Source organism: Podarcis melisellensis (assembly GCF_964234715.1).
Source record: "Podarcis melisellensis genome assembly, chromosome: 14".
Classification (NCBI taxonomy): domain Eukaryota; kingdom Metazoa; phylum Chordata; class Lepidosauria; order Squamata; family Lacertidae; genus Podarcis; species Podarcis melisellensis.
In genome coordinates this window covers 10,261,207-10,276,846 of record NC_138546.1, presented here as the reverse complement: position 1 = coordinate 10,276,846, position 15,640 = coordinate 10,261,207, and the positions used below count along the sequence as shown (strand labels likewise).

The 15,640-nt window shown below is 45.6% G+C and overlaps 1 protein-coding gene across 2 annotated transcripts in view; it reads left to right on the top strand.

Moving 5' to 3' along the window:
* The first annotated feature begins 692 nt into the window (after positions 1–692).
* The window catches only part of USP42 (ubiquitin specific peptidase 42), a 37,635-nt gene continuing 22,687 nt past the window's right edge, over positions 693–15,640 (top strand). Inside the window, exons 1-8 of one of the 2 annotated variants that reach the window (XM_081889076.1) lie at positions 693–874; positions 9,591–9,840; positions 11,149–11,352; positions 11,926–12,036; positions 12,586–12,688; positions 12,793–12,860; positions 12,980–13,050; positions 14,893–14,975. In XM_081889076.1, the coding sequence (XP_081745202.1) occupies positions 9,600–9,840; positions 11,149–11,352; positions 11,926–12,036; positions 12,586–12,688; positions 12,793–12,860; positions 12,980–13,050; positions 14,893–14,975 (881 nt within the window). In that variant the 5' untranslated portion in view covers positions 693–874; positions 9,591–9,599. The remainder of the gene's footprint in view (positions 875–9,590; positions 9,841–11,148; positions 11,353–11,925; positions 12,037–12,585; positions 12,689–12,792; positions 12,861–12,979; positions 13,051–14,892; positions 14,976–15,640) is intronic. The other variant, XM_081889075.1, reaches the window with a different exon arrangement.

Sequence of the window (15,640 nt, the reverse complement as noted above, 5' to 3'; positions counted from 1 at the left end):
TACCTATTTATCTACTTGCACTCTGACGTGCTTTCGAACTGCTAGGTTGGCAGGAGCTGGGACCGAGCAACAGGAGCTCACCCCTGTGGGGATTCAAACCAGTGACCTTCTGATTGGCAAGCCCTGGGCTCTGTGGTTTAACCCACAGCACCACCCGTGTCCCTTTAACAGACATACCTTCCCCCAATGAACCCTGGGAATTGTAGTTTACGGGCGCTTGGAATTCCAAACTGAGGGGGATAGGATGTCTCCTGACATCTCTCAACTACAATTCCCAGGGTTTCTTTGGAGGGAAAGCCACGTGTTGCTTTAAATGTGCGGCCATGGTTAGGGCTGCACCGTTAAGGCTGCAAGGCACCCAGAGGAAGGAAGCCCCAGTGAGATCAGCGGGGCTTGCCTCCCAGCAAGGCGTGCGCAAAACCGCCGATCTGCGCGAAAACAAACAACCCAAACACCCCGTTAAACAGCAGCCGCAACCGAACTCCGAGTCTGCGTTCCACTCGCGGCTCGCACTTTCGAGACCGCCCCTCGCCGCAGTAGCGGCGGCGGCGGCGCCGCCTCCTTCTGCCTCTTTGCCGACCGCCCCTAAACCCGCAGTTCCGCCGAGCCCCTGCCCCGCCCTCCATCTCTTTTTTTTTAAAACAGACGCCGGCGAGCGCAGCGCCCCCTGCCGGCCCCCTGTCGAAGCCGCAGGGGCGGCGCTGGTCCCTGTGTGACCCAGAGCCGCGCCGGCCTTCGCCGGGGCCCCGGATGCAAGAGGCCGGGCGGAGCGGGGCACGTCATTGTTCCCCGACGCGGGCAAAGCAGGAGCAGGAGGGGAGGGAGGCGGAGCGGCCGGGCTGAGGCGAAAGGGGAGCCGGCAGCGCCGTCCCAGGTAACTGAAGCGGGAAAGGCTGAGGGGGGACGGCGGGAGCGTGAGGGGGGAAAGCGGGAGAGGGTGGGCGAGGGGCCGGGTGGGCTGCGCTGGGGAGCCGCGCCGGGCTAGGCCGCCTCCCCGGGCCGGGGCTGCTTGGCGCGGCCCGTTCCCGCCCCCCTGCTGCTGCTGCGGGAGCGCCCCCTCCTCGCCTCCTCAGCCGCCGCCTCCTCCGCCCGTCGCTTTTTCTCCCGGCGCTTCCCTTCCCGCCTCCCCACTAGGCCCATGCGTGTCCTGGCCCCGCCCCGCCCACTGCCATTTGCCTCCCCTCTTTCTCTCTCTTTCTCTCACCACCCCCCCCCCCGCTCCTCAGCCATCTCTGCCCCGGGGTGACCTCCGACCCCCCCACCCCCGCCTCGCGCCCCCCCCAACAGCCCCCGTTCCTCTTGCAAACGCCGCTCACACAGTGCTAGTGGGGGCTGGGGGTGGAGGGAGGCATTATGGGGCCCGAGGTTTGGGGCGTTGGAGATATGCGGGGGATGGGCTCTGGGATATGTGCGTGGGCTTGTTTTCTGTGGCTGGGGGAGAATTGGGGGGAGCTTGTGAAATGCTTACCCCCCCAACCTTCAACCCCGCGTTGCTGCTTATATGGTTTGGCGGGGGGGGGCGGGTGAGAGGGAAAGGAAGGGAAGGCAGTTGGGTGGTTTGGAGGGAACAAGGTGCGTAAAGTCTGTGTACTACTGTGTGTATTTCTGGTGTCGTATACACACACGTCCGCATAAAGTTGGTTTTCTTTCAGTGTGTGTGTATGTATACTGGCAAGTGTGTGTGTGCATATATACGTTCCTATGCACATTTTATATATAGTTGGGGGTGCAAAGTGTGCATTTCACACCACTGGTGTTATGTACATACAGAGAGATGTATGTACATTTGGCTTTTAGGGTATTAGTGAGTGTGTGTGTGTTGCATATACGTATATAGTCATTTTGCTTTGGCAGAGAAGTATGGGTATTATACATCCAATTCTTTGTGTGTATGCACTTCTCTCTGTGCGTATGGTTGTCAGAAGGCTTTTGAATAGTTTGCCCCACTCTTCCATTCTCTGTTTCAGCATGGCTTAGTGTGTGCATCGTAGCTGTCTAACACAGGGGTCAGCAAACTTTTTCAGCAGGGGACTGGTCCACTGTCCCTCAGGCCTTGTGGGGGGGGCTGGACTATATTGGGGGGGGAATGAACAAATTCCTATGCCCTACAAATAACCCAGTGATGCATTTTAAATAAAAGCACACATTCTACCCATGTAAAACACACCGATTCCCGGGCGGACCGCGGGCCAAATTTAGATGGTGATTGGGCCAGATCCAGCCCCTTAGTTTGCCTACCCATGGTCTAACTCCATCTCTAGGAAGGACTTGAGCTTTAGTGTGGAGCAGGGGCCTTGCTTCCTCTGACTTCCCATGGGGGGGAGGCAGTTACAGAATTCCCTCTTTTCTTGGTCCCATATATACAGCGGTACCTCGGGTTGCATACACTTCAGGTTACATATGCTTCAGGTTACACACTCCGCTAACCCATAAACAGTGCTTCAGGTTAAGAACTTTGCTTCAGGATAAGAACAGAAATCGGGCTCCGGCGGCGTGGCAGCAGCAAGGGGCCCCATTAGCTAAAGTGGTGCTTCAGGTTAAGAACTGACCTCCAGAACGAATTAAGTACTTAACCTGAGGTACCACTGTACTGCTTTTTCTCCCATTTTCTTCCCAGTTTGTGAATAGCCTACATTGTCTCTTTTCTTCACCTTGGCTGTCCAGATGGGGTAAAGGGGGGGCAGTCCCCACACAACAGACCATTAGCCCCAGATTGTCAGCTTTCTTATAGAAAAAAGAAGTGCAGCTCTTCCAGAAGTTTGAGAGCTTCATCAGCTTCTGTGACAGGTCAGCTCCATCAGGCCTCCCTCTCCCCCTCAGCTGTCATCTGGGGACATAAGGCACCTCCTGGCCCAGACTTGTGCCAGCTGGTCATTACACAAAACAACTCTTTAGAAATTGGTGCCTGAGCTTTTATTTTATTTTCCTCTGCCTGCCTGTTCCTTTCTCCTTGTGTATCATGTGGGTTGTTGTGGGGTTTGTTTGTTTTTTAAAAATGAGAGGTAGGTAGGGACTGTCTTGTTTTGATTGTATGCAAATCACTCTGAGGGCCTTTTTGGTTGGAGAGCAGGGATACAAGTGCTCCAAATAATAAATAAAATATTTGTAGAACCAGAGATATTCTCATTTGTTTTGTGAGAAACTTGCCTGCTTCCACCTTTCAATTATGTATATATGTTTATTCCTCTCCCTTGGAAAAATTCCTGTGGCTGCCCCTATCTTATTTCCCTCTGATTTGTAAGATTGTCTTCACTTTGCCATTTCCTTCTGGTGCCCCTGCTCATGCCCCTCCCCCTTGCTGCTGAAGGGGAGGGTGGGTTTGAAAGTCTCCTGTCATTCTCTATATAGTATTACTTCCTTTGCTTGGTTGCCATGGACACTACTTTCTCAAATGAGTGATTCCTGTACTTTTCCTCCTTCTCATTCTTCCCCCTGTGTCTGGAAATCGGGCTTTGATGTGTTGGGGATGGGAATTAACAGAGACCCAGGTCCTTTTGCATCTTTTAGGTCCATAGCATACGTGTTCGCCTTTTCAGTCCAGTTCATCCTTTTGCCACATCTGATTAGACATGTTGCAGCAGCTGTTGCTGGGTTTGAACAAGGGCGGCGAATCTTGTTTCCCGCATGGAGATTTTCTGTATGCACGCTGGCTGTGTGACATGTTGACATCAGGGCCGCGTTGCTCTGTATTTGGCATGAATGATATTATAGCAGCAGCACAATAGATTCCTGTGTAGCAGAGCTGGGAGGGAAAGTATCAATATGCCTCTTCTGTTCCTTGCAAAATCCACCTTCCCCAGGGAGGAATGTATCAAATGCTTCTACCTTCGGTAATATTAATTTCCAGGGATAGGGGAGATAGACATTTTACAGATATTCTACCTTCTGTGTGTACTGACTACCACGCCCCCTACTCAAAGCCCGTTTTATAGCCTCAGTAGCTGGAAACATACTACTTTAGGCTCTCCTGGCATAAACGATGCTTTGTAAGTATAAAATTGCAAACAGAAATGTATCTTGAAGGCACCTTTAAAACACACAGAGCTCCCTCTTTGCAAGTAAATTGCTTCTTTCGGAATGGAATATGTTAGAAGAACCAGTTAACTTTGTTGCAAAAGACCATAGTGGAATTAAATTGAAAGATTTAGGCACAAGGTCGACAATTGTGGGGGAAAGGAAACAAGAAGCTGGGGAGAATAAATAGAGAACAGAAATGGCGGCCAGTGGGGGGGAGACAGGGCTTGTGCAGAGAGGGTCTGAATCCAAAAAAAGTAAAACAAAATGGAACTACCGGGGGTAATTGCTGGGACTTTACATTCTTAATGGTCGATGTTCTTAAAATAATTACAGCTTTTTAATGAGAGACCTGATGTTTCCAATTAAGGTATTTGATTTTATTGTAAGGTGTGCCCTTGTAAATGTGGTGAACAACATTTCTTCAAACAGACTGAAAATTGGGCAGTTACCTGTTGCTAAATGTTACTGAAGTTTATAGCTGAGCCATCTATCCATCCACCTGCTATGCTATTATAAAATATAATTTCCCACTATTATTATTAATATTAATATTATTATTAATAATAATTGTGTGCTGCCCTTCCTCTGTAAATATCAGGGCGGTTTGCAACATAAAATACAAGATAAAAAACATAAAATGCACAATAAAAACAAAAACAAATAACCCCCTCCTCCAGTCTGTACCTGCCTTAAATTATCAGGAAATAAATTCTAAACACTTGGTGCATTGCAATATATTGAACTTGTTAAACAGCATAAATGTTGGCCCCTGCAAGTTTCTCAGATTGGTCAGTTTTGTTACAGGAATGGGGACCCTGTGCCCTCCAGAAGTGCTGGACTACATGTCCCATAATCCCTGACCATTACCCATTGACTGAGGCTGATGGGAATTGGCATCCAACAACATCAAAAGGGTTCCAGGTTTCCTACCCCTGTAGTATTAATTGTTTTGTTCAATGTTCAAAGCAGGGGTCAGCAGGGGGCCGGTCTACTGTCCCTCAGACCTTGTGGGGGCCGGACTATATTTTTTGCGGGTGGGGGGGGGGATGAATGAATTCCTATGCCCCACAAATAACCCAGAGATGCGTTTTAAATAAAAGCACACATTTTACTCATGTAAAAACACGCTGATTCCCGGACCCTCCGTGGGCCAGATTTAGAAGGTGATTGGGCTGAAAACAGCCACCGGGTCTTCGTTTGCCTAACCATGGTTTATAGCAACTATGCAAGGTCAATTCACATTTTCATGTGGTGCTTTTAATTCAGGCAGTCTTTTACTTGCAGATTGCTTCAGAATACCAGTGGTTAGAATCTTTAATTTTCACAAACCGCTTAGTCTCCCATCTGAAACACCATTCACACACACTGACAATTTTCTTACACGGATATAACCGCAATATGGAACTGGGGCCCAGTTTGGAGATCTGGAAGGCAAACTCCTATGCATAGGTCAGGCTGAACAGTGACCCTGGGTTTGTGTGTTTGTTTGTTGTGTACTTTGTGTTACAGTGGTACCTCAGGTTACATACGCTTCAGGTTACATACACTTCAGGTTACAGACTCCGCAAAGCCAGAAATAGTGCTTCAGGTTAAGAACTTTGCTTCAGGATGAGAACAGAAATCGTGCTCTGGTGGTGCAGTGGCAGCAGGAGGCCCCATTAGCTAAAGTGGTGCTTCAGGTTAAAAACAGTTTCAGGTTAAGAACGGACCTCCAGAACAAATTAAGTACTTAACCCAAGGTACCACTGTATATGTATTTTCTCTGCTGCTATAGTTGTTATTGTTTAGTCGTTTAGTCGTGTCTGACTCTTCGTGACCCCATGGACAGAGCACTTCTGTCTTCCACTGCCTCCCGCAATTTAGTTAAACTCATGCTGGTAGCTTTGAGAACACTATCCAACCATCTCGTCCTCTGTCGTCCCCTTCTCCTTGTGCCCTCCATCTTTCCCAACATCAGGGTCTTTTCCAGGGAGTCTTCCCTTCTCATGAGGTGCCCAATGTATTGGAGTCTCAGCTTCAGGATCTGTCCTTCCAGTGAGCACTCAGGGCTAATTTCCTTATGAAAGGATAGGTTTGATCTTCTTGCAGTCCATGGGACTCTCAAGAGTCTCCTCCAGCCCTATAATTCAAAAGCATCAATTCTTTGGCGATCAGCCTTCTTTATGGTCCAGCTCTCATTTCCATACATCACTACTGGGAAAACCATGGCTTTAACTATGCGGACCTTTGTTGGCAAGGTGATGTCTCTGCTTTTTAAGATGCTGTCTAGGTTTGTCATAGTGCATGCCATTTGTCTTACTTGCTTTGAGTCATCAGGAGCTAACTGCTATGCAACCATCTTCCTGTTCTTTGTATTGTATTCTACGTTGGGTAGATTGACCTACAGAAGCTGAGAGTCTTGCTATGAAGCAGGTGATTAGACTAGTCCCAGGGCATTATCTGAAGGCACATGATGCAGGACCTTTGCTGAAGTTAAGCAGGTCTGGTCAGTGCCTTGACCGGTGACTACCTGGGTCAGTGTTGTATAGGCTGAGATTGGGGAGACACAGCATGTGTCATAAGCTGCCTGCCCACTTCTTGGTTGGTTTGCTGCTCCCAAGGAGCAGTGAACTGGGAGCAGTGCAGTATGGCTTGTTAAGTCAGATCAGAGACCTCTCCCATGAAAGCTGATCTTAGGTCTGTTGTCTAGGGAGCAATCTCACTGAATTTAGTAATGCCTACTTCCCAGTAAGTATGCCCACGTGAAGTAACTCACCATCCAGTCACATAGGATTGTGTAAGACTTGCAGGTCCCACCCGATTGAAATCAGTGGAAGTTACACAACACTAGTCGCTGATTGGGTACCATTTAGGCACACGCCACGTTCTGTGGCTTATTAGGAGTCATAAATATTTTCTCTTAATGTGTTGTTGGCAACAGTATTGAGAGCCATGCCATTTTAACAAGAAAGTGCTTGTGTAAATAGTGAATCACAGCGACTGTGCTGTAGAATTACTTTTCACTCTTTACTTTTGTGACAATTTCCTCTTTGCCTTTTTTCATTATTGTTACATTTCCCAAGTGGTGGTGAAACATCCTTGTTTCATACAGGAGAAAAGATGAGAAACCTCTTTTTTCTCCTCTCCCCCCCCCCCACGCCCCACACCGCTGCTTAATGGAACGTACTCTTTGTCTGGATTCGCATCTGTGTTTGTTGTCGGATAATCTTATCTGAGCAGTTGACAGTTTTGGAGTTGTCTCTTATTACTAGGTTTGCTCCAGGCACCTCCGGAATGATGCACTTGGACTGTAGTTTACTATCTTCCAAATGAATTTTGGCTGCTGTGTTCATTCTCTTCTATAAACAATTCTCTCAGATGACTTGCAAGTGAACTCCTGCTCAGCAATTGTGTTACTGACTTATTTGTACATGGAGGGCTCCTTGACCTTCTTCCCCTTCCTCCCCGCGCCCTTTCACATTGTACCTTTTCCTAGTTAATAGGGGGAAGAGAATTGCGCTTCCAATGTTCTCTTCTTTCATTGCTATTCCCATTAAGAACGAACAGACACATGCAGGAAATGAGTAAATACTTAAGCATGTTTAGTGTTGGCGCAGAGATGTGCTTCTCAGTATGTTTCTGCTACATTATTGGGCAATCTTGGTAACCTGAGCCCTGTAATTCCAAAAGGAAGCCAGATTTAATAGGGAGCTCTGAGAAGGTGTTGTTTAACAGAGCAATGAAAGCTGTTAGATTTACTTTATGTAACCTCATATGTGTGAAACACTTCCAGTAACCTTCAGTTCTCAGTTACTGTCAAGCCAATCTCTGGGCTTTGTGTTGATCTAGACACCCAGAGAGATTAGATTTGCTTAAGATCTCTCTGGTTTCAAAATACAGTAGGGAGTTAGTATAGTACATGCTACTGTTAGCTCTCTCCAGCAGTTCCTTTCACTAACAGGGGCTCTTCCTGCCTGATGGATCCTCCCTCTCTCTGCTTCCCTCCCACACTCAAAATGATATGCACTGGTGGGACATTACTGTCTGCATTACTATAATATTTTCTTTGGTCCAGCCTTGCCTGTGCCATTCTCTTAGCACACGAAGAAATTGCGTATGCCAGCAGTTGAATTGCAAGCCTAACTAGCACATGCTGCAATTGGTTTCCTCTGCCTGGAGTAGTGTAGCACTACTACTCTATATTTTAGCCTTTTACAGCCAAAGGACAGTGTCACAATCAGAGCTGCTATAGCACTATTGCAGCTGTGTGTACACTCCCCACTTTTCAGCCTTCAAGACAGAAAATATCATATGGATGGCAGCAGCTCTAGTGCAGCATTTATGTATTTATTTAAATGAGGATATGCAATGCTAGGGTAGCTGTGTGACCATACCCTCTTTTGACGTTAACGCCAGAAGGAATTGGGAGAGCCATAAATTTGGCATCTCCTGCAATGCAGCACCGTCTTTCCAAGTTGGGAACTGGGATAATGCAGGCTGCAGCACGTTGCCATGGTCAGGCTCAATTGGTAGGCTGATATGAGACAGATAATTAATTCTGAGACTTAATATTAACACAGAGAGCCTTGTGAACATCAGCATCATCAAGTAGATGGATGGTGCTGTTTGACCCACCATCCACCATGAGCCAGGGTTGGCCAAGGATGTTGCAACTAAGCTAGTTCTTCCTCCTCCCTTCAGCCCCTATATCTAGAGATTGAAGCAGCCATTTAGGGAACTGGAATACTTATATTGCCCTGGGGGGGGGGAGCATTAATCCAAAGAAACTGCCATGCCACACAATGTCATGTGCTATGGCTTCTTAAGTACTTATTTGTATGCAACTTGTTTATAAAAAAATAACATCGGTATTTAACGTGTTATGAAAACAGGCATGGCAAAAAGAGGGGCTTGTGGTTCTTAAATGCTTGATTAGGGTCAATCCAGTCTGGCAAGGCGGGATTTTTTTTCTTTTCCAATGTGCTGCTGATATTCACACATGCCTTAGGCCATACTGAATCTTGCAATCTGTCACTGCTAGGGCTTTCAGAGGGCAAAGTCTGGCCTACATAGAAGCCTTAGTGTTCTCTGAAACAATGCACAGGTGCTGAAGCACCTTGTCACTTTATGCAGGACACCTACTGAGTTGCAAGCAGCTTCCTTGAAAAACCAAGTGAGCCATCATTTCTGACCTTGCAGCAGTGTTAGAAACTCAAATATGTAAGCTAGGTGCCAAATTGCACCTTAAACCTAGGTTGTGGTCATCACAAGGGATTTGTCTATTTGCCAGAGAGGTTGGGGGAGCTGGAGAAGAACCTCTTGGGACAGCCTGACCGGCCCAGTGTGGCAACTCCAAGACACCGAACGACTGTTTCAAGAGAGATTATGTGGGTGGGTGCTACTTGGGAACATTGTGCTATGGCCAAAGGACCAGTCTATTTCTTTTGTTTGAGGAGTTCACGTTTCCTTGATTGAGTTTCCGTCATGTATAAAAAGAACTGTGTGTTGTCTACTTAGAAAGTGAATCAAGATTTCTACTCCTTTTGCCGTGCATCCACAATATGTTTCTCTCTCTCTCTCTCTCTGTTTTACAGAGATGAACAATGACCATAGTTGACAAGACGTCTGAGTCCTCAAAGCCTTCGGCTTCTGAGAAACAGCCTTTCAGCTCCGTGGCACCAGCTTCTGGAGAAATGGACTCGGGCTCTGCAGGATGGGGTGCTGTGTCTTCTTCTTTAGAAGCTCCAAAACACAAAATATCTTTGGGGCCAGTGCCAGGAGCTGCAGTGTACTCTAATTCATCAGTACCTGATAAATCCAAGCCCTCGGCTCAGAAGGATCTGTGTAAGTAAAGCTGCTCTATTAACAAAGGGAGAGAAAAGAAAACACACAGTGAAGCTTCTTACGATTTTATTTTGTTTATGAAATTCATATGCTCACCCATCAATAAACATTCCTTGGTCTGATTACAAACAAGAGAAAAATACAATGCACAATAATTAAAACCAACACTAAGCAGTAAAACATAGCAACCAGAACACTTGGATTTGCAAGCTACTTCCATTGTCAGAAGCAGTATGCAGAAGAAGTATGTACCTGAATACCAGTTGCTGGAAACTGCAGGACGGGGAGATGGCTATTGCACTCAGGCTTCCCACAAGAGGCATCTGGTTGGCCATTGTGAGAACAGGGTGTTGGACTAGATGGGCCACTGGCATGTTTTAGCAGTCTCTTCTTACTTCTTAAGCCTGTTGTGCAACTCGTGCAACCTTAATTTTTGAAAATTTGTTCCACCTTTGGCAAGAGCCAAAGGAGAAAGCCATATTCTCCTATTGCAGTAGTTATGCCACAGTTACCTTGGTAACTATAAACAAGGCACAGTTAGCAGTTGGGATGAACCATTATGCACATTAAAAATGGTATTGATTAAAAAGATGATTAAGAATATTTTTATGCATCGTAATAGTGTTTTTCAATACTCGTTTTTTTAAAAAACCTAAAACTGGCAAGAATAGTATTGAGAGGCATTCTTTCCTGTGTAGGAAAGAAGAGGGTGCCTCTTCTAAGAAGCTGCCTGCTAAGATACACATGCACATTCTATATAAACAGAGAAAATGCTACTTTTTTTTTGTGGCGCTGGTGTGAAGTAGTGGTCAGAGGCTTGGACTAGGAGACCGGAGTTCAAATCCCCATTCAGCTGTAAAGCCCTCTGGGTTACCTTGGATCAGTCAGTCACTCTTGGCCTAGCCTACCTTACAGAGTTATCAGGGTAAAATGGGAAGGAAGAGAACCATGTACACCACCTTGAGCTCCTTAGAGGAAAGGTGGAATAGAAATGTTAAAAAAAGAGAAGAACCTGTGATACGCATGCCCAGTATATCAATAGAAGAAAATACACTATTAATCACCTAAGATTTTTTCAATAGTTAGCATTTTTAACACTAAAAAGATACAGCGTTCAGATCAGGAAGGTAATTAAAATGGGTTTTTATTTATCTTTACTATTGTAAATTACTTATTTAAAAGTGGTTCCACACATACCCTGGGCCACCTTTTAGCTGGAGCTTCCCAAACATCATTGTCCTTTGAGTAACCATTCTTCCAAAACCCTAAATTGCTTCAGTATATTTAAAATGTGTCTTTGGTCTTCAGCCGCTGTTGGTGACGGCATCACTGCCCCGCAGAAGGTCCTCTTTCCGGCAGAGAAGATATGCTTGAAATGGCAAAAAACACACAGAGTTGGAGCCGGTCTCCAAAACCTTGGCAACACATGCTTCCTCAACTCTGCACTGCAGTGTCTGACCTACACCCCACCTCTTGCCAACTACATGCTTTCCCATGAACACTCCAAAACCTGTGAGTATATTTTAATGTCTGTCACATTTTCTCTAAAAATGTGGACAATATTCTATGATTCTAAATATGGCAGGCTTCTTAAGAACATGGTCTGTTCTTAAGCAGTGTAAGGCAGCTCCTGTGGAACCCAAGTTAGTCGTGCCTTTTAAGTGCAGTAGATCTACTCTTGAGTATACACCCCTGTGTTTTTACTATCCTGAGCTCTAAGTGCTGCTCAAATTATAGGTATGAATGAAGGCAGGTGGGTGAGAACCAGCCTATTTTTGTTAGGCCTCACACATAGCCTATAGAATTGCTTTGCTTACTAAAGCTGCTCAGGATTTGTGAGATGTTGAGAGTGGTGTCTATTGCTTGTTTTGGAGATAATTGCATATAATATGCATCCTTTTAAAAATCCATCCCTTTCCCCCTTGGATGTAAATAATTTTGCCCCTTGAAGCAATTGCAATGACTTATCCTTGAAGCAACGTTTTGTTGGACTGACTGCTTTTTGTGAGCTGCAAAAAGGTTTGTCCAGTTGTTTGTTTTATAATACAGGATGGGTTTTTCTCCCCTGCCCCCCTTCCTTTTCAGGTCACGAACAAGGATTTTGCATGATGTGCACCATGCAAGGTCACATCACCCAGGCGCTTTCAAACTCCGGCAATGTCATCAAGCCTATGCCTGTCATAAATGATCTTAGACGTAAGCGTTTATCTTCTTTGACATCTAGTATGCTTTAAACTACATAGCGTCTGCATGACATGTAAACCACAAAGCCCACCACAGCATAAAGCCATAGATTGTAGCCTACCAACTTTCCTAGTTTTGCTGTCTTAGGCAGGCAACAAAAACAGGAGGGATGTTGTGCCCCTGATGGGTTTGAGTTCAGTTTGGTAAGTTGCAGGTTGTGTAAGCCTGACTTTTATATCGGGGTGGGGGACTGTCAGCCCACAGACCAAATTTGGCCCACCAGGCCGTTTTCCAAAACCATGCCCACACCTGATGTCATATGTGATGTCAGATGTGGGCTGGTAGAGACGTGGCTGGATTGACAGCCCCACACAGCCATTGCCTGGGGAAAGCAGGATTGAACTCTGTGCATTAGCTGACATCAGATGGGTGGTTCCATCCACCTGTTAAAGTTGACCTACTGGGTGTGGTGAGGTAAAGATCTGGTCTGCTGGGCCAAAATGTTTTGCCACCTCTGGTTTATGTGATATATTCAATGTAACTTCTTTCTTTGCATATTAGGAATAGCAAAGCATTTCCGTTTTGGCAATCAGGAAGATGCACACGAATTTCTACGGTACACCGTTGATGCTATGCAGAAAGCATGTCTGAATGGTAGCAACAAGTAAGTTGCAGCTGGAGTGATACACCCCCCCACCCCCGGAACTATTATTGTGTTTATGAAATCTCTTTTGACCTAAGTTATCTACTTCTGTGATTTGTTTTTAGATTGGACAGACATACCCAAGCTACCACATTCATTCATCAAATATTTGGAGGATACCTAAGATCTAGAGGTAGGTTCCTAAAAGACCAAGATCTTAGCGTATTGTTGACATTCTGTCTTGTTTGAGTGCTGTTGAACTCTGGCTTTGATCACTGTATATTATTCTAAACTTCTTTTTTTCCATTTCAGTAAAATGTATGAACTGCAAAGGAGTTTCAGATACTTTTGATCCATACCTAGATATTACATTGGAGATAAAGGTATGCTCATTTGCAAAAAGAAAAAGCTTTGTTTAACTCTCAAACAGCAATGCAGTTTGGTTGGGTTAGGAATGTGCTTTTCTACTCCAAAATATAAGAAAGCTGCCAATGGGGTTAGTTCCATTCTATTTCAGTAAAGCTGGGGGGGGGGGGACTTTTTACAGCCCAGAGGCCAGTGTGGTGTAGTGGTTAAGAGTGGTGGTTAAGAGTGGTGAACCGGGTTCACATCTCTGCTCCTCCACATGCAGCTGCTGGGTGACCTTGGGCCAGTCACACTTCTCTGAAGTCTCTCAGCCCCACTCACCTCACAGAGTGTTTGTTGTGTGGGAGGAAGGGAAAGGAGAATGTTAGCCGCTTTGAGACTCCTTCGGGTAGTGATAAAGCAGGATATCAAATCCAAACTCTTCTTCTTCTTCTAAAGCTTTCTGGGAGCCACATGCAAGTGACGGGTTGGGACCAGAGGCAAAAATTGGATCAGGCGACACTTACCTTTGCACAACAGATTATGTTGTAGCAATAGTCAGCAATTTCTGCCCACACAGTTCTTCATCCTCCATCCAGGCAAGCAAGAAGCATTGGGTTGTAGCCAGCGCTAGTCCTACTCAGAGTAGACCCATTAAAAGTAATGGACGTAGCCAGGATTTTTGTTAGGGGGGCAGAACCTCTGATTTGTATTGATTTAGGAGGAAGTTGCCCCCTTGCACCTCCCCCTTGGTTACGCCCATGGACACAGCTAACAGATGGCTTAATTTCCGCGGGTCTACTCTAAGTAGAGCTTAATTGGATACAACCCATTATCACAGCTCAAGAGCACATTCCAGCCAGACAAAAGCATGTGAGAGTCCCGTGGGCCAGACAAATACTTGGAGGGCCGCATTTGGCCCCAGGCCTGAGAGTCCCCATCGATCCCCACGATGAAGGCTTGAGCTATTATACAGCAAGCCTGTGCTGCAAAAACTGTCTTCATCATTGCGTGCATGAAAAGTAAATGTTTTCCTGTAACACGAGACCTACTTGATTAGACCAAAAGGGCCAAGTAGTTTAGCATCCTACTTCCCACAGTGACCAACCAGATTGTTCCAGGAAATCCACAAGCATGGCATGAATGCAAGAAGGCAGCCTCTTTTTGCCTCCCCTGCCAGCACCTGGCAGTCAGGGGTATCATCTCCCTCTCAACATGGAGGCTTCCATATGGCTGTTGTAATTAACAGACATTGACAGGTCTTTCCTCTGCGTATGTTAGTGGCCATCAGCATACCTTGTGGCCGTGAGTTCCAGCATCCTCTCCCATTTCCAGTGTTCTAGGGTGAGCTTTGCTTATGAAGCAAAAATGAAACCATGCACACACAAGATGGAGCTGTTTTGGGGAAACCCCAAGGTTTGGAGGAATCCAAAAGTCTTGAAGGGGGGAGGAACTCAGAAAGAGCTCAGTGAGGACTGAGCATGCTTATTGGCTTTGGAATGCTGACTGACTGTTGCGGGAGGGGAAACAGAAAACTGGGAGAATGAACAGGAGCACTCTGCAGTTTTGTTGCAGGTCCCCTTGGATAAGTTAATTTTTTATTGTTTGAAGAAGTATTTTCTTCAATAAGTACTTCAATAAGTATTTAGGTGGCATGCCCCCTGCAAAAATGGTTTTATGCCGTCGTTTAAAACCATGGAAATGATTTTACAATGTTTGTAGTTTGGGGGATGATAGATAGAGATGACTTTGGAATGCCTAATTCACTGATTTAATGCATTTGGTAGTTGGAAGATTCTTCCATGAACTAGAGTTAGCTGGGAATAGTTTTATTTTTATTTGTGACACTCACTTCAGTTCTCCTCTTCCTCTTTCTCTAGTCAGCGCAAAGTGTTAACAAAGCTCTGGAGCAGTTTGTCAAGCCAGAACAGCTGGATGGTGAAAATGCCTATAAATGTAGCAAGTAAGAAGAAATAAATTTAACGTGTCTCTCTAATAAAATATCAATTTGTCATATGAATCTTACATGGTTTAAAAAAGAGTTTGGCTTTCATTTAATGTGCAACTTGCAAGGCAAAATGGCATTTGCTAAATTATTTATCACGGATATTTAGTGATCTGTGGTGTAGCAAGCTTTATTTTGACACTTATTTGCGTGTTATAAAAGCAATCCAAATTCTTTGAGGACAACTGGAAGTTGTATTTTCTCCTCCCCATTCTCAGAAACAAATAAACAGGGCATTAGAAGAGCAGCTAAAAAATACTGTTCCTGGCAACCCTGAAACCAGAGGAGAAAATAATCTTAAACTGTTTTTCATAAAGCTTTTTAAAATGTTTCCAGAATTTATGTCGTTGCTGCCCTGGGCTCCTTTGGGGGTAAGGGTGGGATATAAGTTGAATGAATGAAAAATAAGAGCAGCACTGGCTCCAGGTTTTCAGAAGTCCGTGGGTCTTCCTGCTGTTGTTTGGAGGCATTGCTGGTCCTCTGCATCACGGTTGGTTGCAAGACAGGGCTAATGAATAAGCAAACAGTGGCACCTTTCCTTCTCGCCACTGTTGTTTCCTTGCTTGTCCCCTCTGGCCCACAGCAGGTGACCTTCAGCTGGCAGTGAAGAAGAGGACAGGAGC